The sequence below is a fragment of the Diabrotica undecimpunctata genome, chromosome 6 (assembly GCF_040954645.1).
Source record: "Diabrotica undecimpunctata isolate CICGRU chromosome 6, icDiaUnde3, whole genome shotgun sequence".
Lineage (NCBI taxonomy): Eukaryota > Metazoa > Arthropoda > Insecta > Coleoptera > Chrysomelidae > Diabrotica > Diabrotica undecimpunctata.
Window position 1 is genome coordinate 98,464,406 of NC_092808.1, and position 26,243 is coordinate 98,490,648.

Here is a 26,243-nt window from a genome sequence, read left to right on the forward strand (position 1 = left end):
AGCGGAACTTAAATAGAATTGGGCAGGCCATGTAGCGAGAATTCATGACTCACGATGGACTAGTAAAACTACACATTGGAGGCCAACGTAGTAGAGGAAGACCACCTACACGTTGGGCTGACGACATCAGGCATATCGCAAAAATCGCAAAGAATGGAGGAGTTTAAGGGAGGCATATGTCCAGCAGTGGACGTGATAAATGAAGGCTGGATGATGATGATGAATATAGTTCTACTCCGAACGAAACAGCACGCATTTGACTACGAGTACAAAGATGAGGCTTAAACAAAACCCATCTGACTAATTTAAAATTAATTTTTACTTTGTAATTCCTAAATTGGACACTACCTGATCAAAATTGAAAGAAAGATTCGAACAAATAAAGAAACATGATACATTATTTATTTTTCTTAATGATCTATATAAACAATTTTCTTAAATCGGATAAATCAATTAGGTCTACAAAATGTAAAGCTCTTAAAAATATTTTATGTGATCCAGCGAAAAATGAAAAATATATTGTAGGTCAAAATTTATCTCATGAAATTCACAATATTGTACCTTATATTTCCCCTGAAAGGAACGTATTAAATATCATCAACTATCTGTTCACCAATAATTTTATCTATTTATTTCTAAATTTAGTAATTACCATACGAATTTTCTTTACATTACCTGTGATAATAGCTAGTGGGAAAGAAGCTTTTCGAAACACAGTGAGACAAAAAAAGCTTTCAGACATTGTTAAAATATTTGTCATAAAAAAAGCTGGAAAAGCAAAGTGTATTGTGTAGTGTGTGTATATATAACTTATTAGCAGATATGTTTACGTCCGGTCCTCTATATTTATGTATTCATTTCTTTAATACAGACTTTAATACAGAACATTACAAATTACATTATAAACAAACTCTGTATGCTTCTTTCAATTTTGTGTTGTGATGAAAAATTATTTTAACTTTTTGATTTACAAATACCTATAAACTTTCTGGTAATATCGGATTTCTGGAGGGCGGCCAAAATACTCTCGCACCTGAGTGACATATACCCTAGGGACAACCCTATTACCTGTTTGTGAACACTATATTCACACTCCATGCAGCATGTCCTTCTTGTATGCAGTACCTGCAAATCTATCCAAAATCAGCTTAACCCGTAGGTATATAGAAGGGATGTAGGAACTCCCAGCAAATATTTAAATTCTTGTTTTTTGGCAAACTACGCAGTTAATACCAAAAGGCTTTATGTACCTCTCGGACAATCTGTTTAGTATCGCCTATGGGTACACACGTCTTGTGTAATACAATAGTTTTTGCTGAAGGCCGTGATCTTTGAGAATTGGGTGCTGTCACGCCCCTCTTCACTATACACGTGATTTATTGTGTACTATTTAATTTTTAAATTTAAAGAAAAATGGCATCAAACTCTCGTACAAATGTTACAAAGATGTTAGTAACAAAGCCAAGATTTGAGGAATGGTATGGAAATATATTAGATACCGTTGAAAGTAACTTAAGTAATCAAACTGATATATTGAGCGGCCATGATTCTGACTCGAAGTTTTCCGGTCTTTCTGATGAATGATGGTAATTGTGGTTTGGAATTAGAAAATGAAAATGATGTTCCACAACAACAACTGGATACTTCTGTACTTAGTGATTTTGATGAGGCCGATATGGAGTAGGACTCTTGTGAACCCTTGCATAATAAAAAAACACTATTGACGTTGGTTCTTCGTGGAAAGAATAATTTTTTTTATATTTAATTATTGGCTTTGAATAACTTGATCCATTCAGCCACGATAATGTATTTGACTACTTAATGATTTATTGACCTATTCCATTTGTTAACAAAATAGTACTTCGCCTAGAAGTAAATTAAAAATATATTGTAAATATCAGTATCACAAGAATCAGTAGATTGAGAAGAAACCTTACTTTCATTCGTTACATTCAGGGCCCTAACCAACTTAAAGTTAATATTTAGTACCAACAAGGGATTGCATAATATATGGATACTTTTTACGCTAAGGTGACTTTCATAGCGACTTTATTACAACACAAGACAGCCAACGGCTTAGAGGTAAATATATAACATAAGGATAGACAGCGGGAACAAAGCTAAATTTATGCATTCAGAAAGAGGTATTTGTTTTTTTGTATCAGATTTTTCAAGAGATACTTAATAGCATCATGATTATATCTGAACTCGAACATTCAATGATTGATATCGTCAGTGGTATCATTACAATCGCAGAGTTCTGTTTCACTTAAATTAGATCGCTGACGATAGGCTTCTACAGTAGCATGATTAGGAATGCATCTAACAAATGAGTCCGCTAGATGCAAAACTTTGTATTTACTGTATAAGTCAAACTGAGTTATTTGCAAAAAACTGATAAATTTTGCAAAAAACCTTAGACATAATAAATGGCACTTTTTTGTGATAGATAAATGCTTTATTAGGTAAAATATAATGATTTTTTTCTTAGAAAAGTTATTGGGTTGGCGAGAAAAGGAAGAAAAATTTGAAAATACCGAGTTATGCAAGTGAACTATGTAAATACAGATTTATGCAACTAACATTTGCAAATACATGATAATAGTCAACCATTAACGATATTAGTTGTTGTTATATTAGTCTGTTTTCTAAACCTAGTGTATTAGGAATAAGGAAGAAAGCATGTGGAAGTAAACTTTTAGTGAAGTTTATTTTTATCCAAAGTACAAAAGGTATTACAAATTATAATATGTATATATTTATATTAATTCCTAAACTCTAAGTTCCTCTGGGTCCTCATCATCAATATGATCATTTTCTGCAGCACTCTCGTTATTATTTGCTTCTACGCCAGTATCTATAATTTTATAAAATTTGAGATCCGGCTGGTCTCTCCAATTTTCACCAAAATGGTTTCTAAGGAGAGTGCCTATGGACGATTTATCTCCTTTCAATGAACATCCAATCTGTTGTAACTTTGGTTTCAATAAAGAAATCTTTTTCCCTTTTCGTATTATAGACTTGCTGAACCCTATGGCAGAACGATAAAATATTTCCCCCCTTACCGTAGCCATATAATCTTTGTCCTTAGAAAATATAAATCGTTTCATTGCATTACATTTAAAATGCCACTGGGAAGGTTTTTTAACAACAACGTCACTCGTCTTTCTCCAGTCTGATATCTGCCAGTCTTTACCAAGTCTCAGCACCTTTGAGTGTTTTTCAATTATGTCTTCATATTATTTTCTGTTTATTACAACGTTCTTCTTTTTTATCTCCCTTTCTATCATACCGAAAATCCTATCTGGTGGCAAAAAGGAATGACCAACAACAGGAAACGTAAACTCCACTTCCTAGATGTAACCAGGTGCTTCATAAACCAACCAGTAGATTATCATAGACATCATCGTGCTATTTTTGTTCTGTCCACCACATCTATCTGCAAATAGGTGAACTTTTTCGATTTGATTTTTAAAGTTGAATTTTATGAGAGTATCATGTACAGCAGAGGCAACAGCATTTGAATCTTTTGGATGTTCAAACTCCAGCCACACATATGACGTCACATTTGCAGAAGAAAGATGGGATTTCGAATTTCCAGCCACGATGGTGAAATTATAAAAAATTATTTGCTGTGAGAAATAAGCCGCCTGGTCGGGAAGCTTTGGCAAAGAAAGATTTTTTTGACAATCAAAAGAAAATATTTGTATGTTATGATTTGATTCATTTTTTAACAAAGAATAAAAGGCTTTAGCTCTTAACGTATGAACTCTCTGCTCTGTTATAACCTTTAACTTTTCTTCTTCTGAATTTTCTTTTCTCAAAATTTCCTTCGCTCTGAGACACGCAGAACAAGCATCTACTAAGGGAGTGCCGAATGATATGTTGTAGTGTTAATTAACGTATGTTCGGAAATATGATAACTTTACGGAATGATGTGGATGACGTTGACAATACATTCTGTAAAGCTTTGTAAAATTCAGATCACATGGTAAATACAATCTAGTCGATCGTCCTCTATTATAATGACTCTCTGCAACGTTTAAACGCCCCATAAATGTTTGGATAGATAATTTTATTGGATCAAATCTACCTTTATTTGTATCTCCCCCTCTTCTCTCTTTTGGTATTTCACCCCGGATAACAGACGTTCTTACAACACGCTCTATTCTTTCAGAACTTAAATGAGTTATTCCAAGAAATGCTGTCTTGCATACTCTTAAAAGTTCACCCTCTACTGTAGGAACAAAATATTTAATTGAAATTCCATGTAGGTTTGTACCTGATCTCTTGGGCTTTTGACCTTCACAAAATTTCAGCAAAAAAATATCTTGTTTTATTTTGTCAATTGTTGAATACAGATTATTATGGAAACGCTGAATGCCTCGCATCTTTAAATCTTTACAACAATACACTTTCTTTGTATGGTTACAGGTGGGAAAACCGGGTAAATCCTTAGGTTTATGCCTAAAAATATTGACAATAAGTGCCAAACCTATCTAGTTAATTGTAGACACCTCTTACCTCTTAAGTTTCATTACATTTCGTTTCCATTTTTCTGTTTGTACAACTAGTTTTCTCCCTTTTCCTTTTTCACAAGGTCTAATATGCACATGAAGATCCATAATGTTAATTATTTGCAATAAACTTGGTGTTTTTAGTACTCAAATAACAAACAGTGAAACCGGTAATGGCGAATGAAGGAATAATTGACATGTGCACATGAGACGTGTCATGTGACTCAAACAATGTACGCGATTGGCCAATTGCAATTACACAGTTATGCAACTTGCATAGGCTGACAAATACAGAGTTTTGCGTCTGATTCAAGATTTCTAATGCCTTTTTCTTAGTAAATACCTTACTTTGCTGCTGAATTTCTACATCAGCAGATAGCTATAACATGTGACAAATAACTGTCAGCTAAAACTCAATTTTTACAATTTTTGCAAATACAGAGTTTTGCATCTAGCGGACTCAAATATTCTCTTCTATTGGGGATGACTTCTTGCAGCTAAAGGCGCAGTAGGTAACTAGGGTAAATTTTTGTATATAGATTGTTACTTCTGTTACAAAAATTATTCCATTTAATTTCCCAGTATTCTTCTAATTCTTGTTTACACAGCGAGACTAAATCACTTCTATTAAGCCAACTAATTTCTAGCCCTTTTGAAGCCGCTTCCTTGCAAAATAATCTGCTTTGATGTTAGCCGAGATACCAGCATGTCCCTTTACCCAAATGAAAGAGACTGAATTATTTCTTTTAAGTACCTTTAGTTAATTTTTTAAAATTTTGACGATAATACTGTTTTTGTACATATGTTTATGCAAATTATCAAAAGCAGACAACGCAGATTTTAAATCCGACAGGATTTCTATTTGTTGATCAGACATTTTCTTCTCAATAGTCCATTCCAGAGCTTAATATATTGCAAACAGTTCTGCGAAATTAATAGAACATTGTTGGTTTAATTTAAACATGTGTTCTTGCTTTGTATACAGGGTGGTCCTTAAGTAATTGTACAAACGGAAACCTTAGATTCTGCACTTTAAAATATTACGATTTAAGCCAATTTGCTTTAATAAAATGTTAATATTAAGAATGATACAGAGTGTTAAAGTGGAAATTTAAAATTTTATTTTTTGCTATAACTTTTACGTTTGTAAATATTTTTAGATAAAAATTGGATGCTTTTGAGTAGGATAAATTATAATTTTATACATACTTTAATGTAACTGATAAAGGGTGCCACATATGTCACATGTGTGGCATAAATTTGCGCTTAACTTTTTTGCTATTTAAGCTCTATTTGTGTTAAAAAATATTAAAGAGACATTATTTTTACAAAGAATAGGTATACTTATTAATAACTTTAAAATCCAACTGTTTTCGAGATAATCGCATTTTATAAGTCAGCTGCATAATAATATTTGTGTGGTAAATCACTGAATATTTGTAGATAAGCATAATTCATAGTTTATTCTTATTAAAACAACTCAAAGATGATAATGTTACATTACAAAATGCTTTGTTATGGCTGCTAAATGTCTTATTGAAGAAACAATTCTTCATATTCTTCTTTAGGTACCTTGTCCGTATTCAGACGTTGGCCGTTATTATGTTTACAATTTCCCTTTTCTATCGCTTCTTAAGTTTCTATACTGGCGTTGTGTTACTTTCTCTCTATTGTAAAATGCTGAAAACTCTAAATATGTGGTTTATGCACGATGGTATATCTCCACATTCTAGAGAGAAGGCAGTGAGAACATACTTAAATATAACTTTCTGAACGTTGAATTGGTCTTAGTAGACATATTCCTTGGCAATGTGGTGAGATATTAATAATTCATAAAAAATCCCAAAAGAATACTTATTATTCATTACACAGGCAATTTAGTTCACCATAATATTAGTTCGTTAGTAAATCATAATAGTCTATTTGTTCGAGATGTAATTATAGTTACTCGTAAGCTGTAACGTAATCATATATATAAGTAATGTCATCGATAGGTTATTCCGTGTGTATATAAGTAACCAATGAACGAGATACAACACAGTTTATTACATTATTTAACCTCTTCGACAAATAAGATGTAGTTCCATAATATACCATAAGATTTTCATTATACATTATAGCCACCACGTAGCCCAGAATTTAATCCGCTGATTTTGGTGTATGGGGCGCAATAAATTAACGTGTTTATAAGAATTCCATAAACATTCGCAACCAACTATGGGAAGAAATAAATACTGCGGCAGTTTCTTTAGAACCAATGATGCTATTTCATATGAGACGATCTTTTATGGAATATATTGACAAATGAATTAAAGAAAATGGTGGACATAATCGAACAGTTACTTTGACAAAAAGTTATGTTATTTAGTTTAAATAGTTATTATTGGGCTTGTAAACAAAATGTTTTGATTATGACTTTAATTTAACATAAAACGTAAAATGTTATCCTATGATGTAAGATGTAAAATCCTATTATTCTGTTAATTTGTCAAATCCTCTTAATATATTATTATTTCGTTAACTACTAACTTTAGTTAAAGATATTTTATACCAAAATTCAGAAGTATTATTGTTTTTGTATATTTTTCCTTCGTTGCCTGGATTAATTGCCTTAAATCAGAATTATGCAGCTGATTTGTAAAATGCGATTATCTCGAAAACTGTTGAGTTTTGAAGTTATTAATAGGTGTAACTTTTTTTTATTAAAATAATGTATCTCTAATATTTTTTGTCAGAAATACAGCTAACTTAAAGAGCAAAAAAGTTAAGTGCAAGTTTATGCCACATATGTGGATACATGGCGTCCTCTATTAGCTACATCAAAGTGTGCATTAAATTATAATTTTTCATATTTAGAAGTACCCAGTTGTAAATTTTTATACATAAATGTTTACAAACATGAAAGTTATAACAAAAAATAAAATTTTAAATTTGCACTTTAACACCCTGTATCCTTCTTAATATCAACATTTTATTAAAGCAATTTGGCTTAAATCGTAATATTTTAAAGTGTAGAATCTGCTGTTTTTTTTTGTACAATTACTTAAGGACCACCCTGTATATACCACATAACCAACTTCTAAAATGAATTTTGGCCCATCTGTGAAAATCCTATATGGCTTATCAAATTTGACAAGTTGTTTCTGATGTTGAAGGCATTGTTATAATCAAAAGTAAGGAAATAAACTTTGGTTTGAGAATAAAGAATTGTCAAATTAGATTGGAAGAAATTAGTTTCAGCTGGGATTTCTAAATAGAAAGAAACATTAGAAAATGTTGGTGAATTAGGCTAAAGTTGGAGAATTTTTATTATGTCACCGTTTGTCAACTAAGTTGACACATATATGTCGGATATTTTTTGCAATATTTAGGTTTTGGTTGTTAATTTCGCATTTAAGGATAAACTTTTTAGCTAGAAAAAAGACGTCTTAAATGTAAGGGAGGTTCCATACATTCGGCTAATAGATTTTCAGTATGTGTAAATTAAAGTGCACCTTAAAACAAACGCAGAGCTTTTTACTAGATTCGGTCTAATTTTTGTATATACGTCTAGTAATTGTATATACGTAATGAATACTATTCTTCGTTCACAAATTGTTGAGAGCACGAAATATGCCTCAAACTCATAAAACGGTCGTAAATCACAGGCGTTCCTAAGCTGTTTATTCATTATATAATAATATAATGTTTTAATACTGTTATATATAATATTGATAATATTTTAATACTAATATATTTAGCAAAAAAACAATTAAAACTTTCACGACTAATGTTGGTTATTATATTATATTAATAAAAATAAGAATTTAACCATTAACAATTTTGTAAATAAGAATACCTTATCTCTTTGGATATTTCAATACTAATCTTCGCGTTTAATCACTTTACTAGAAAACCTGGAATTCATATCCGAAGATACTATTCGTTGCAAGATAATTAAGATGGAATTCCCCAGATTTTTAATATAATTATATTCGAAACTTAACTTGAAAGGGTGAAGTTATTACGAACGAAAACAATTTTTTTTTAGTACGTTTTTGATCGCATGTAATTTACGGCTCGTCGGTGTTTCCGCGTCTACGGCAGTAATTAGCGTCTCGAATATTTCTTTTGCGAATTATATGTAGTGCGTGAGTGATTTTTTATTCCATATACCTACGAACATATACGTACCTTTCGCTCGTGCTCGTTTTGTTGGATTGTTTGTGATTGCTTCATCATCAAGTTTTACACCGGTACCGTTGCGTACAGTCAGTAAGTCTGTCTATTCACCAAGAGAGAAGACTATTGTCCTGACTGTTCACGATGCTCTGGTTTCTCAGAATCCCACAAACACTGTTCGCAACATAGTCGAAAGTTGTGCCAACATGACTGGTGTAGGAGAGTCAACTTTATATAGGTTCCTATCAGAAAGAAAAAAAACACGGTATAGCTAACCCAAACACAAACGAACACTTAAAGAGAGGGAAAAAGCATATTGAAATTGATGAATTTGCCAAAAATGGTATTCGAAGGAAAATTCATGGATTTTTTTTCAAAAAAGAAATACCAAACCTAAACAAAATTTTACAAGAAGTTAGAGACGACCCGGATTTGCCTCATATCGGACGAACTAAATTGTGGCAAGTTTTAAAAGAATTAAATTTCCGGTGGTAGAAATCGGACCTAAAATCACTTTTGATTGACCGGGAGGAGAAGATGATGTTGGAGAAGAAATTATCTAAGATTCATACGAAAATTCCGGGCTAAAGAAAGGCCCATCTTCTACCAGGATGAAACGTGGGTAAACTAAGGTCATACTCTAAAAAAATTTGGTCAGATAAAAATATACTAAGCTCCAGGCAAGCCTTTATGGAAGGTTGGTCTACTGGTATGTCCCCACCTTCTGGTAAAGGCAGTAGATTAATAATTTCTCACATTTGCAGTGAAAAAGGATTTGTTAAGCATGGTTTGTTGGAATTTTATTCCAAAAGCACAAAAGACTATCACGAAGAGATGACAGCTGATGTTTTCGAAGAGTATTTTGAGCAAATGATTGAACACATACCACCAAATTCAATTATAGTATTAGATCATTCACGACTAGTAGAAAGACTTCTAACGAATGCGTGGAAGAAATAGGATATTCTTGACTGGCTGCGGAATAAGTATCTGTCTCACGAAGATGGAATGGTAAAAGCAGAACTTTTAAAAATTGCCCGGCAACACAAATCTAAGTTCAAGAAATACGTAGTTGACAAAATGGCGGAAAGGCGAAACCTCACAGTCTTTAGACCTCCACCCTACCACTGCGAAATAAATCCAATTGAACTTATTTGGGCACAAATGAAAAGTTATGTGGCTAGAAAAAATACGTATCTGCCTCACGAAGATGGAATGGTAAAAGCAGAACTTTTAAAAATTGCCCGGCAACACAAATCTAAGTTCAAGAAATACGTAGTTGACAAAATGGCGGAAAGGCGAAACCTCACAGTCTTTAGACTTCCACCCTACCACTGCGAAATAAATCCAATTGAACTTATTTGGGCACAAATGAAAAGTTATGTGGCTAGAAAAAATACGTATCTGCCTCACGAAGATGGAATGGTAAAAGCAGAACTTTTAAAAATTGCCCGGCAACACAAATCTAAGTTCAAGAAATACGTAGTTGACAAAATGGCGGAAAGGCGAAACCTCACAGTCTTTAGACTTCCACCCTACCACTGCGAAATAAATCCAATTGAACTTATTTGGGCACAAATGAAAAGTTATGTGGCTAGAAAAAATACGTCATATAAAATACAAGCTGTACGTGAATTGTTATACGAGTCTTTATAACATATTACAAAACAAAACTGGAAAGATGCAGTAAGACATGTAATAGAAGAAGAACAAAAAATGTGGGATCTTGATAACATAATTGATGCCACCGTAGAGATTATTAACCTAATTATTAACCCTCAAGACGACTCGGATTCCGAAGTTGATCCTATTTATTTTGAATTTGAATAGTTTTCTAATCGTAATTATATAAGGTAAGTAATAGTAGTTGTAATTGTAAGGTATTAAAGGGGAAAGGCGCAAAATGTTGCCTGTCAAAATGTTCAATGTGTTTTAAATGTATCCATTTTTTTTTTCAAATCCTGAGAAAACTAAAAAGCATTTTTGAAAAATTTAAAGGCAGAATGAAATATTTTTTAGAATAAATAAAAAGTTTCTTTTGCATGCAATATTTACAATTAAAAATTATACTATATTTTCTCTTTTATTTTCACCCCTGTTACATAACATATTAAAATAAACATTGTAGAAGGTTTCAGGGAATTTCTGCCCTGAGTAATAATGTAATCTTTCATACTGCGTTTAAATTTTTCAAAAATATTTATTAGTTTTCTCCGGATTCCAAAATAATGGATACATTTAAAACACATTGGAAATTTTGCCAGGCGACATTTGGCGCCTTTCTTCTTAATTAAATAAATACATCTTTTACAAATGACAAGAAACTTTTTATTTTTGAATAAAATAAATAAGTTTTATTAAAAAATACCATTTACATAAGTACAATTTAAAAAATATATTTATTTAGTTCAAATAAATGTTTCAATCATATACTCTACGACACTGGTCGTTCATCTCTAACCATTCAAAATACCCCCGTAATAGGATTATAAGGTATTGTATTCCTTCAGATATAAGGTGGGTTAGTCGAAAACGTCTTAAACCGTCAGTTTTAGGTTGGTTTTTACTATTATATCGTATTACCTATCCTCTTTGTATTTCAGTTTTCTAATTAGGGTTAAACTTCTAGTGAGCTATCAACAAATTGTGAACCAACTGTAAGTCTAGTATTTGTATAATCGTTTAATGTGTGTTTGAGAACGATTTGAATTGATTTATTTTGAGAACGATTTCCGAAGTGGAAATTGAAACGTCAATAAACTTACTTTTGTAATTGTTGCTTATTCCTATTAAAATAGTAATTACTGAAAATACCACAATAAAATAGCTTCAAAACAAGACTATATACTATATAGCATTATATAACATTAGGTTAACCTTATAATCAGCTCCTTATTGGTGACGGTTAACTACCTTTAAAACATTTAGACTTTTTTCGCATTTAATAAAACAGTTATTAATGTGTTTTTCTCATGTTAATTTGGTATCAAGTGTGACGCCGAGATAAGTATAGTATTTTTGGACAGGTATACTTAAATTATCAATTATAATGCTGTATATATTCGGTGAGCAATGACGAGTAAACAACACCACAGCGGATTTATTCGAAGTACGTTCCAACCCTTGAAAACTCTTCTAGAAATTTGCAATCAAACCAATGAGATGTTTACGCAAGTAAGAGAAAACTTTTAAAATCCAACTTGTATCGACTACAATAATATTTACATCCATGAGCTTTAAGCATGTATTAGCATGTTAATGTATATAGCTATTTTTAAATCAAACAATAAAGATTTGAAGTCAATTTTTACAGCAATTTTAGAATGTCTTCATTTTAACAACTCTACTGACAGAAATAAACGCAAAAAAGTGACCCTACTCCAGCTATCTCATGGCTGTTTAATGAATTTATAAAACAACTGCCAAACATGTGATTGTTAGGCTGATATGCATGTATTAGAAACAAATGTTTATATAGATGTATATTCCACAGAAGCTTCGCAAATACGGTATCATGTTAATGGCAATAAATGATGCAAAACTCAATACTTGCTAAGTGCCTGTACATATTTACGCGAGCAAAGAGTGTAATTTAATACTCTCCGAAAATGAAAAGAAGTGGCAAAACCTACACAAGCTGTTCTAAGGCTTGCAGCTCCGAATGTTGTGACTAACCGCAGCATCACGGCCGACAACTGATTCTTGCCTGTGACTCTGAGGAGTTACTCAAAAGAGGTCTTATATATAATATAGGTACTCATCGAAAAAACAAAAAAGAAGTTCTTCCAATTTTTTACAAAATAAAGGGAAATAAATAGGTACTACTTTTTACGCATTCACCAGATACCTTATCTTGATATCATACGTTTCTAAAAACAACAAAGTTGTGCTTTTATTGTGTTCTTTGGGTCACGGAAAATCTACTGATCTTGATACCGGGAGGTTAGAGCTTGTGGCAGCTGTGTGATAACACAACAAAAGGAGCAATAGATACGCTTGACGAAAAGTGCAGAATTTATTCAACTAGCCGAAAGACCAGACCAGTGGCCAGTTGCTATTTTCTACCAACTACTTAATATCAGCATAATTATTGCCAAACGTAATCTGATTAGCACATCCAGGAAATGTAAGTAACCTATAACTTAATGTAAAATATAAAAAAAATTATTATTATCTAACAAATGTATCAAAACTTGTAAAATGTTTCTAATATTTTAAACATTGTTTCTCGTACCATTTTCAATGACCATTAAATTGTCGAGACACCTAAATTTAAGTAAAAAGAGACTAAATGGATAGTTGTCATTTTTAAGGCGAACAATATCAACCGACCGATGTATTTACGAACTTAAAAATGGTACAAGCTGTTTTAAAATGCCTTATATACGTATTATTAAATGTTACCGATAAAAAAATATCATAAATATTAATTGAATATTATAATTCCATACTATCTTTATAACAGGTATTAAAAAATGATATGCCGATAACAACATGCACAACTATGTAACCTGATGAACAATGTTCATTGAAATTAAAATTTACAATATAAATAGCTAATAACTACTAAAAATAATGACGTACAGTTTCCAACCAAAGATCGGCTAAATCCAATACGTAGCAGTTCCTGTGTTAAGCCACATTTCGTATACACTTTTCCATCAATTGTACCAACTATCACTAGCCCGATGACAATGAAACAACAAAATGACGAGACCTTCATGGTCGAACACTGAACAGTACTGGTATTAAAGGTTATAGTACAAAATTTAATAATTAGGAACGATTCACTTTTGTTTCGGCTTATTAAGTGTCTTCTTAACATATGTACACACAGTTATCACTTCAGTTTATTAATAATATTTGATTATTTGAAATTAATAAACGAATATGGTTAATTTGATTACATATTTGCAGGCCTTGACTGTGTTGAACCTTGACTGTATAAATAATATATTGTAAATACTTAATATTTACAACCGTTACGGAAATCATAAATGGACGGGAAAACCCTATGTCTACAAGGGATATTACTCTTTAAATCTAAATACAATAGACTTAGTAATTTAGAATATTCATAACTTTTACCTGGTATGTTGCCAAATTTATTGAATGGTATATATTATTTTCAATAGATATTTTGCAATAACAAATAATGTTAAATAAACGATTCTACTATCTTTGATTTTTTTTCTTTCGCTTTTTATGTTCATTATAAGTCAAAGTAAGATCTGTTTTATCTGAAGTAGAAAAACCCTAAAATGTATTTTGTGATTTAGATATTTGAAATACCTTTAAACATATTATCCTCTTTATCTTGCTTGTTTGTTTTTAGACCTAAAAGGGGCATATGATTCTGTTGACTTAACCATGTTACACAAAAAACTATATGATATAGGATTACCTCAAAATATAGCGACTAATATTGTTCATCTTTATAATAATCGTGTTATATATATTAAAGATCATTTAAACCAACTACATGGTCCTAGAATTGCCCATACAGGTCTTTCACAAGGATCAGTTTTAAGTCCTTTATTGTTTAATAAATTTTCAGCAAGTGTTCATGGCATTTTTGACAACACAATCAATTGCATCCAATACGCTGATGACATATGCATCTATACACAGCGTAACACGGTAGGGTAAAGGAAGGAGAGATGGACCACCTTTTAAAAAACTGAAGCCTATTTCTTTATTGATTATGCAGGGAAAGATCCAAGGAAAGAGAAGCATAGGGAGGCGTAGAATGTCATGGCTGCGCAACCTGAGAGAGTGGTACGGATGTACATCAAATGAACTTTTCAGAGCAGCCGTCTCAAAGCTATGATGATTGCCGACCTCCGCCGCGGAGATGGCACTTGAAGAAGAAGAAGATTTCTTTATTAAATAAACATCAGAATAGAAAAAAATTTAATAACATAACTTAACATTGGTATTTGTTTTGGTACATATAAGTAAAAACTAGTAAGTAGAAACTGTGGAGGTGAGATGGGCCACTAGGAGTAGGAGAGATAAACCAAGCTAAACCTCTTTCTTTTTAATAGCAAGAGACTTTCTGCACTTGTTACTGAGATTAGCGAAGCCAGTACAAGTTTCATGTAACCAGCGCTTACAAAAACTACATTGTAACCACTCATCTTTTTAACATGTTTGGCAATAGTCCTCGTTGCACCCAACACACTCATTTTTAATATCACTCATGTTTTCATCACCACTAGAGTCGTTTAGAGTAACATCTTCGAATAGTGACGATTCGCTTGGCTTTCTCTTTTTTATTTTGAGTTTTTGTTAATCAAGGCATCCTTCTTCGTTTTAATAAAGTCTTGAGCAATAATCTCTCCAGTTATTTTTTTACGAACTCTCTTTACTGCTGCTGCCAATACAGGCACGGGTGTTACCTTATCAAGAGCCTTTCCGGGAGTTATATCTTCATCATTAATTAATGACTTGTTTGGGCTACCGTGCAAGGATATTTTACCACTGATTCCAGAGGGACCTGGTTGAGGAGATTCTGATCTAACTGGAAAATTCATTGTTTTTGTTTCTGATGGGGTGTGTGTCAAAAATGCATGTTCTGGGATTATTAATGGATAAATTCCCGTAGATTTAAACGCAGAATCCGCATTTTGGACTATTTCTGAGTTTCCTCATGCTTGACTTAATAGTTTACCAAACTGAAGGCGTTTTAGAACCCCGTTTGTGTTATTCTCTACCATAAAACGGCATTCAGCAAAAAAGTTGCTTTTAAGTGACTTAAAAAAAGCACTATCCAGAGGCTATAGTTAATGTGTTGTGTGGGATAGCAAACAAAATAAAATTATTTCGTTTTGGTCTGCAAATTCTAGTAGATCCAGGTTGGTCGTAAGGGATGTGTGGCCATCTAATATTAATAAGGTTTTACCTGAAGGCTTTCTCGGCAAAAAGTGTGTTTGTAACCATTCTAAAAAATGTCCTTGTTGACATCCTAATCTTGGAACCTTGTGGCATACCATAATGCCACTCATCTTTTTTATTTTTCCCCTTAAAAATGCAATATGGGGGCAAGAAAATCCCTTCTGCACTACAGCAAGCTATTATACTGATCGTTTTACCTTTTTCCCCAGGGCTTACGTTAGGAACACATTTTGAACCTTTTTCTGCTAGAACTTGACAGATTCTAGTATTCAGTTATAATCCTGTTTCGACAGTATTAAATATGTGTCTGGGTTTACCATAAAAGTTATATTCGGTTATAATTAATTAATATTTAAATGGGAATAAGCCACAATTAAAGGTTAAAATACATTTATTGACGTTTCAATTTCCACTTCGGAAACGTTCTCAAAATACAAACATTAGTAAATTAAACAAATTTTGTTTTTGTTACTTAGTGAAAAATTCTTCTAATAATTTAATTTTATCTGACTCATCTATATTGACAATTCAGACATACATTATACATTTTAAAGTAGACGACTTTAAAATGATATTGCCAATATTGTTAAGTTGCGTTCCTGGGACGACTTTGCTTATAAGATAGTTCATTCGATTACATGAAATCAACTTTAACGTGAGAATATCCGTCAGAAAAAATCATAACATGTAATTCGTCTTTAAAAAGACAAATACATGCCATGATGACAGTAAAATTCTCCCGTTAGTGATTCCATAGTAAATTATGAGGGAAAAAATAGGAAAAAACCTCATAATACTATCCCGACATGGTAAGTATTTGATCTTGCATTTAGTTTACCTTCAATAAATACCAAATTCCGATTTTATATGTTTGTTATTTAAAAAATATAAATGATGTACTCTCTATATGTTACTGACTTACCAATACTGGTATTTTCCTTTTAATAACTTCCTCTTTCAATATGGGTAACCAGATCCTACTACATTCTGCCGAGGAATTCGCGACGCAATTGGTCTCATTTAGCATAATTAGAGCCGCTTCTTTGATTTTTCTCTTTTTACCATCAGTTTCTTTTAGGACTATATTTGAATCATTCCATTGAACCCTATGTTCATTATCCCATGCATGTTTACATATTTGAGATCTATCAAATTCTCTATTTTTAATATAGGATTGATGTTCACTTATTCTAACATTTAATGGCCTTGATGTTTCACCTAAATAAAACTGATCGCATTCACAAGGTATTTTATAAATGCAATTCTTTGTCCTTTCTTGTTCATTGTTAGGTTTGGTTTTGGACAAAATAGATCTCAACGTGTTTGTTGTTTTGAATGTTGTTGAAATGTTGAATTTATTTCCTATCCTTTTAAGCTTTTCCGATAATCCTTTTATGAGAATTAAATTATGCTAAATGAGACCAATTGCGTCGCGAATTCCTCGGCAGAATGTAGTAGGATCTGGTTACCCATATTGAAAGAGGAAGTTATTAAAAGGAAAATACCAGTATTGGTAAGTCAGTAACATATAGAGAGTACATCATTTATATTTTTTAAATAACAAACATATAAAATCGGAATTTGGTATTTATTAAAGGTAAACTAAATGCAAGATCAAATACTTACCATGTCGGGATAGTATTATGAGGTTTTTTCCTGGTTTTTCCCTCATAATTTACTATGGAATCACTAACGGGAGAATTTTACTGTCATCATGGCATGTATTTGTCTTTTTAAAGACGAATTACATGTTATGATTTTTTCTGACGGATATTCTCACGTTAAAGTTGATTTCATGTAATCGAATGAACTATCTTATAAGTAAAGTCGTCCCAGGAACGCAACTCAACAATATTGGCAATATCATTTTAAAGTCGTCTACTTTAAAATGTATAATGTATGTCTGAATTGTCAATATAGATGAGTCAGATAAAATTAAATTATTAGAAGAATTTTTCACTAAGTAACAAAAACAAAATTTGTTTAATTTACTAATGTTTGTATTTTGAGAACGATTTCCGAAGTGGAAATTGAAACGTCAATAAATGTATTTTAACCTTTAATTGTGGCTTATTCCCATTTAAATATTAATTAATTTAAAATGCCACAAGAAAATAGCTTCAGAACAATATCGGTTATAATTCTCCCGAGATCAGAAAAGTAGTTATCGACTGTTTCTTTGGACATGCCTAAAGCTCGTGCAATTGAGGTGTTCTCAGTTTTTCTAATTGAAATTTCAGGTCTTAGTTTCAAAAAGAGTTCTAACCATTTTTTACCAGCTTTACCTAAAAGTACACAATAAGTAACTCTTGTATTAGATTTATGAATTTAAAAGTTTACTTTCTTCTACATTAAATTTATTTGGGATTCCTAATCGCTGAGCTAAATTAAAGGCCATGATTCTTACTTCAGTTCTGGTTAGTGCAAATCCTGCTTTTTGTAGTTTTTTCATATGTCTAACGATTTTAACTTTAACAGCAGTTCCTAAAGAACAATCTGGATCCAATCGGTTTATCTTATCCATATTGTTTGTTTTTATTCGACGTTTAAAAGTCGTTTTGGATATTTCAAATGCTTTGGCGGCTTCATTAATACCCATATTCTTTACAGCATCTACGGGATCACTTAGCTTCCTAGAGGTCCAGTTACCTCTCTTAGGTTTATTTTATTTGTGAATATATTTATTGGGCATAATTATAAAACAAAACATACTGGTCCAACTCTACTCCTCGTAAGTGGTCCATCTATCATCAAATAGGAGGGCAGATGAACCAGCCCATATTGTTTAAAATAAGCAGACTACAGCAGTAGTTTTTACTCTATAATACACATTTTAAATATAGTTTAATAATAGACTAACAAATAATTGGCCAAACTCACCTGTTTTTACAAAAACTGAAATTTAAAAAACTCAAATAAAATTATTACACGTGGCAGTTTCAATTATCGTAATTGACACAACGTGCAACTTAAGCAACTAACGTTAAACGATACAACAGAGTAGGATAGACAGGATAGGCTTGCCCTGTTGTCAAGCTTGATCAGGTATACCTAGCGGACCGACGTTCCTCCTGGTCCATCTCTCCTCCCTTTACCCTATACTATCTGCCTGGAGGCTCTGGAATTCATCATTCCAAACGTTAATAACTGGGTAAGACATCATGGACTGACTATTTCTCCTGACAAATCAACCATAATGATATTCACTAGACAAAGGATTCGTACGCCTGACAAAATAAAGCTGTCTGGATATGATATACGTATTGTCGAAGAATACAAGTATCTTGGCATTCTTCTTAATTTCAAACTTTTATGGTCAAAACATGTTGAATATATAAAAAGTAGGTGTGAAAAGGTATTAATATCCTTAAATGTGTCACTAATCGTAGATGGGGTGCTGACCCTAAAGTTGAACTGATGTTTTACAGAACCTACCTACGATCTGTTGTAGACTATGGTTGCATTCTGTATGGTGCCGCTAGTAACACACACTTATTAACTGTAGACGGCATTCAGTTCAAATGTCTAAGAATATGCTTAGGCACCATGAAGTCTTCTCCTTGCACTGTTCTACTTGTTGAAAGTAATGAAATCCCTCTTCAAAATCGTCGAGAAATTATGGCAATTAAACATATCCTAAAGCTAAGATTAAATAATAATAATTATCTACTTAGCCAACTGTATGAGTTATCTATTGAAAACCTCTCAAATAAATACTGGCACATGAAAAATTCTCCTCTACTTGCTGATGCTTTCTTAGAAACTAATGAGTATTCTAATATCTATAGTAAATAAAAAAGATTACCAATATATAAAGCTGATTTTTAGGTAACAATAAATAAACTAAAAGTCATTATATCGAAGTACACAGAATCACCACAAATAAACTTTGTCTTACTTAAATCCATATTGAGTGACTATAATGATCACGTAATTATGTATACCCATGGTTCCAAAAAAGAGGATGGTGCCGCAGGTTGTGCAGTTTACATTCCACATAAAAGCGAATCTTTGAACATTAAACTTACATCACGTTGTTCAATATATAGTTGATATACTTGACGATATCTCTCGATATTTTCCTGTCTCTAGTTTTTCCTCTCCATTCCCTGACTCCTGCCCTTTGGAGGTTTTCTTCAACTTCTTGCAGCCACTTTAGTCTTGGTCTTTCTTTTCACTTACTTCCTCCTGGATTCCATTCTATCATTGCGTATGTCACTGCTTCATTTCCTGCTAGCCAAATTGACCTAACCATCTACAGCTTATTTCAAATCGAGTAGCGAGACCTTCCACGAAATAGTTAATCGCGCAGACAATAGAATATCTACGATCAGACCCATGCAGTGGCATTGCATTAAATGGAGTTTAATTGTACACAGATTGTTTTATAGATACCAAACTTTTTGTTTGTTATAATACCATCTTTAATAATTGATACTCTATAAAGTTTGGTTAAAGTTAATTTCTAATTAAGTATCGGTAACCTTAAAACCGTAATTATAATGGCATTAATAATGGCTCCTTAAACGACTCGTTAAGGACATACAAAGAACTAATAAGAATTATTTCCGAGACTTTCTAGTCACTGGATTTCAAACGAGTTCGTAATTTAGTCTCATTTTGTTGTCGAGTCTCAACAAGAAAGCTGCTACCACGCATATTAGAACTATTTTGTAGAATGGTTAAGTGTAGTAAAAGTAAATAGAGCACATTGACACCAGAATCCAAAGTAATAGTTTACAATGTATTTAAATATATGCAAATACTATTTCCTGAAGATAATGGAACCAGTATTCCACAACGTGTGAGTGAAGCTACTGGAGTATCGTTACGTACTGTAGAAAGGATCTTTCAACAAGAGAGTATGTTACCAAACGCAAAGTCAAATAATATACTAAAATTTCCAGCTACAACACTTGTCAAAAGGAAATCAACCGTGACAGACTTAAGGGAGTATGACAAACAGTTCATTAGAAATACCATTCATCGTTTTCATGAGACTGAACGTTGTCATATATCATTGAAGCTTTTGCAGAGAAGGCTTGAAGAGGTGTACGAGTGGACTGTAAGTATGAGTTTTCTCTACAGAATTGTGAAAGATTTGGGATTTAAATGGAAAAAAACGAAAAAGAATCGACGTTTATTAATTGAACGGAATGATATTCGTGCTCTACGCATTAAATATTTAGACAAAATTAAATATTACAGAAGCGAAGGTAAGTCAATTGTATATGTTGATGAAACCTATGTACATGCAGGACACACTACGCCAAATAGCTGGACAGATGACAGTGGCAAAAGATTGTTCAAATTTCAAAAGGAAGTCGGTTGGTTATCGTACATCATGGTGGCGGGGAGATGGGTTTCATACAGAATGCCCTTTTTATTTTTAAGTCAGGAGCTAAGACAGGAGATTATCATGATGATATGAATTCAGAAAATTATAGAAAATGAGTGAAAGAACAGTTAATCTCCAATTTACCTGTTGGATCTGTTGTTGTTACTGATAACGTCATAAACTAGTGTACAAATTAATAAAGCACCCACCAGTAATTCTATGGTGAAAAATGAATATGATATCTCGGTTGACAGAAAAAAAATTACCATCTGTAACGTCAATGTTAAAACCGCAATTGTATGAAATCATCAAACGACACAAACAAGATCATATTCAATATAAATTTGACAAAGTGCTGGAAGAATGTAGACATGTTTCTTTAAAACTTTCGCCATATCATCCAGACTTGAAGCCTATAGAAATAGTTTGGGCGCAAATAAAAAATGAATTTGCAAAACAAAACGTTTATTTTAAGTTAGAAGACGTAAAAATGTTGGTGGAACAGGAATTTGCTAGAGTAACTGTAGATAACTGGAAGAAAGTATGTGAACATGTTGTTAAGGTTGAAGATAAGTATTTGGAAAGTGAACGTCGCGTAGATGTAATTACTGAAAAATTAAGGATTTATTTAAATGATTCTAGTGACGACGACAGTGTATGTGATTATGAAAGTGAATAATATAATTTAACATTACGATGTACTTATATAACCTATGTGAATATAAGTTTTCCAAACTGTCCTGTATGTATGTAATATTTTTTTACTCTATTATAATCATTTCGTATATTCTTCTATTTTACTTTGTGACGTTTAAGTGAGTAATAATATAAATAATAACGGTTTTAAAATTAAAACAATCTTTGTAATTAAGATGTATTAATACTGTAATCTGTAATAAGTATCTATGGTTTCACATACAGACAATATATGTATGTGATATATTATAATAATATGTATTAAAATGTAGTGCAATATTGCCAAAAATATAAACTTATATCATTGTTTAATAAATTGTGTGTACCTATCTTTAACAATTTGATTAAGTAATCAATCCAAGTATTTTTTGGAACGCCATTGCTTTTTTTGGTGAGGCTTTACTGTTCCTAAAAATTTCCCCCACTACAGTTGAAACATACTCTAACTCTGCATTGCTTTATTTTAATCACGATGTCTTCCTTAAGTTATTCCTTAATCTCCGCATTTGTTCTGCTTCTATATTCATTTTGCTTTGTTCTGCTTGGTTCGAGTATGGTTCTCATAATCTTTCTCTCCGCTATTCTTAAGTCTTTTTTATCTTTTTCTAACCAGCGTCATTGTTTCTTCTGCATATAATAATATTGGCCTAATTATGGTATTAAAAATGTTTATCTTAGTTTTCTTAGTCAATGTTTTGCTTTTAAGTAATCTTTTGTTTACAAAATAAGCTTTCATCATAAGTGGCTCGACAATCCGTTGTGGATCTTGGCCTGCTCACAAAGAAGTCGCCACTCCTGTCGATTCCTGGCAACTTCCCTCCATCTTCTAACCCCTAGAATCTGTAGGTCTTCTTCCACATCATCAATCCATCTCATTCGTGGTCGTCCTCTGCTTCTTGTGCCCTCTGGTTGTGAAAATGTTAATCTCTTCGTGTATTCGTGATCTGACATCCTAGCAATGTGTCCAGCCCATCTAAGTCTCTGCACTTTAACAAACTTCACAATATCTGGATCGGTGTATAACTGATACAGTTCAAAGTTGTATCTTCGACGCCATAGCCCATTTTCATTTACGGCCCCAAAAATCTTTCTAAGAATTTTTCTCTCAAAAATACCAAGAAGTCTTTTATCATTTTGAGATAAGATCCACGTTTCAGCCCCATATATCAAAACTGGTCTTATTAAGGTCCTGTATATATTAAGCTTTAGTGCACGTTTTATATTTTTATTTTTTAAATGTCTCCGGAGGCCGTGAACAGTTCTGTTTGTTATTGCTATGCGTCTTTTTATTTTGTCGCTTGTCGTGTTTGTTGCGTTTACTAGCGATCCAAGATATGTAAATTCTTTGACTTGCTCAAAGGTATGGTTGTTAATTTGAATTATTTCTTGGATATTTCGAGGGTTTTTAGAAACCAACATATATTTGGTTTTTTCCTCGTTTACCACAAGTCCTAATTCACTTGCTGCGTCCGCAAGCCTTGTAAAACACTGCACCATGTCTCTCATACTTCTGCCCACTATAACTATATCGTCAGCGAATGCGAGAATTTGCGTCGATCTATTAAAAATAGTTCCATTCATTCTAATATTTAATTGTCTGATTGCCTTTTCCAAGGCAATATTAAAGAGCAGACACGCCAACGCGTCCCCCTGTCTTAGACCATTATTAATGTCAAAGAACGTAGAGTTTTCTCCTTCAATTCTAACGCATGAGCTTACGTTTTGCATTGTTAGGTGGGTCAACTTAACTAACTTAGGTGGGATCCCAAAGTCTATCATTGCATTATATAATGCAGTTCTTTTCACACTGTCATAGGCTGCTTTGAAGTCAACGAAGAGATGGTGTGTTTCAATGTTATATTCTAGTGACTTTTCTAGAATCTGCCTATGTGCTTGAATTTGATGTGTAGTTGACTTTCCAGCAGTAAATCCGCATTGATATTGACCAACAATATCCTTTGTAAAATGTTTAAGTCTTTCAGATAATACATTGCCGAAGATCTTATACGCAGATGCTAACAGAGTAATGCCTCTATAGTTCTTACACTCCAGTTGATCCCCCTTTTTATGCAATGGACATATTATTCCCTTCAGCCACTCTTCTGGTACCCGTTCATTCTGCCATATAAGTACTATTAGTTTATGGATTGCTGCAAAAAGTTGATCACCACCTTTTTTATACATTTCCGAACAGATGTCATCGATTCCTGGGGCTTTATTGTCTTTGAATTTTAGGATCGCATCTGACACTTCTCTTCTTGTTGGGTCTTCACTGTGTAGTTGACGTTGTATATTTTGTTCATTTTCTATATTGTACTCTCCTTCAATATCGTTTATATTTAGATGTTCGCTGAAATGTTGTTCCCATCTGTTAAGAACTGAGTTTTTATCATGTAGAATTTCACCGTTAGTGTCTTTACAAATTTTTAATCGTGGTTTAAATTCTCGACGGCTAATATTTAAGGATTTGTAGTATTTCCTCGTTTCATTTTTATCGAATAAACTTTGTATCTCACTGAGAGTGTTCTGTTCGTATTCCCTCTTCTTACGTCGATGGATACGTTTTTCCTCTCTTCTAAGACGTCTATACTCTTCTTTTTTTCTCCGTGTACAACCTGCGTCAATGGTTTTTTGATATGCTGCGTTCTTTCTATTTGTGGCCATTTCGCACTCATGATCAAACCAATGATTTCTTTTTTCTGATTTGGTTTTGCCCAATATTTCAACGGATTTCTGTAACACAATATCTCGTATATTTGCCCATAGTTGGTTAATATCTTCTTCTTCTTCTAAGTTTTTTGTCCTTATTTGGTCTTCTATTTGCTGTCTGTATACATTTGCAATGTCGGGATCTTTTAGTTTATTAATGTCGATTTTTTCTCTCCTTCTTCCCATCTCCTTTTTTAAATTGGATATTCTCTCCTTAAATCGTGTTTTAACTAGATAATGATCACTATCTATGTTTGCTCCTCTAAAAGACCTAACATCTAATAAGTTAGAGCAGTGTCTTGCATCGATGATTATATGATCTATTTGGTTAATCGTTTCATTATCAGGAGATTTCCAAGTTCCCTTATGTATATCTTTATGGGGAAATCTTGTACCAGCTATAACCATGTTCTTAGACATCGCAAAGTTTATGATTCTGAGACCGTTATCATTAGATTCTACGTGTAGGCTCTCTTTTCCGATGGTGGGCGAAAATATATTCTCTCTTCCGACTTTGGCATTAAAGTCTCCTGCTATTATTTTGATGTCATTTTTTGGGCACTGATCGTACTCTCGGTCTAGTGCCTCATAGAACATGTCTTTTTCATTATCCTCTTTTTCTTCCGTTGGAGCATGGATGCTAATAATGCTTATATTAGCGAACTTCCCTTTAAGTCTTATTCGACATATCCTATGATCAATAGCTTTGAAATCGATTACACTATGTTTGACCTTGCTGCTTACAATAAATCCGGTACCAAATTCGTGTCGGGTAGGATGTCCACTGTAGTAAATATTGCAGTTATTTTTTTCCAGGATGCCTGAACTAATCCACCTCATTTCCTGTAAAGCAATGATATCTGCTTTGGCATTATTCATTTCTTGTATGAGCAGAGTAGTGGCTCCAGGCTGATAAAGGCTTCTTACGTTCCAGGTGCAAATCTTTAAATCATTATCCTTATTTCGTTTGCGAGTTCGTCGTAGGTTAGACAGTCCGGTTTCCTTCTTTGTAGCTCTCATAACAAAAGGTTTTTTACAGGGTTGGGTAGTTAACCCAACGCCAAACCCCCTTTTCGGAGGGCCATTTCACCCGCTCTCGTCAGTTCCCGACCCAACTTTCCACCCGGGTTGGATACCGGATCTCCAGTTGGGTTGCTCGGTTGACAGGGGATACCAGCATGAAGGTGAGAGTCGGATTTGAGTAGAAGAGGCTAATTGGAGTAAACTGGATTCAACTCCATGTTTTCGCATTCTACCCCTTTATCCCCCAAAAGCAAATAAGCTTTATTTGCTGCTAATATTTTTCTTTTATTTCGGACTTCCTTTCTACGGTTTTGCTTATTGTAACTCCTAGGTATTTGAAGTATTCTACTTCTTCAAACTCAGAACTTCCTATTTTGATTTTTTCTTTCATTGGCTTTTTCCCCAATCTTAATGTTATCATTTTTTCTTGTTTTAATCTTAGTCCAATTAATTCCCCTTTCTCTTTTATTTCTTCTAGCATTTCTTTCATTATTTTCCTATTCTTTGCAATAATAGCAATATCGTATGCATATGCGATTATTTGACCACCTCTTGTTCTTAGATTTCCTTTATTTATATTTCAAAGTACATATTCTAAGGCTACATTAAATAGCGTTGTTGATAACGCATGTCCTTGTTTCATCCCTTTATTTCTACTGAATTCCTCTGTCTCTTCTCTTTGTCTCTTTATGATTCTAGTGACGAATTTTTGTAGTTCTCGTTGTCATTTCTGTTAGTTTAGTTTATGGGCAATTTTTAATTGTTTAAGTGCTATCATTAATCCTTTTCTTTTAATTGAATCAAATGCCTGTTTAAAGTCTATGAATAACATTTCCAATTCTAATTTGTATTCGTTTGCTTTTTCCATTTTTTTGTTTTATTGTGTATATTGCATCTATTGT

General features: G+C 32.8%; 2 protein-coding genes across 3 annotated transcripts in view; one reads left to right on the plus strand and one right to left on the minus strand.

Moving 5' to 3' along the window:
• Positions 1 to 13,630, minus strand: part of LOC140443613 (lysozyme-like) — a 104,443-nt gene extending 90,813 nt beyond the window's left edge. The window contains exon 1 of one of the 2 annotated variants that reach the window (XM_072534966.1): positions 13,263 to 13,630. In XM_072534966.1, coding sequence (XP_072391067.1) covers positions 13,263 to 13,503 — 241 coding nt within the window. In that variant the 5' untranslated portion in view covers positions 13,504 to 13,630. The remainder of the gene's footprint in view (positions 1 to 13,262) is intronic. The other variant, XM_072534965.1, reaches the window with a different exon arrangement.
• LOC140443612 (annetocin receptor-like) overlaps positions 1 to 26,243 on the plus strand; it is a 720,544-nt gene that overhangs the window by 615,438 nt on the left and 78,863 nt on the right. The gene's annotated exons all lie outside the window — the stretch shown is intronic.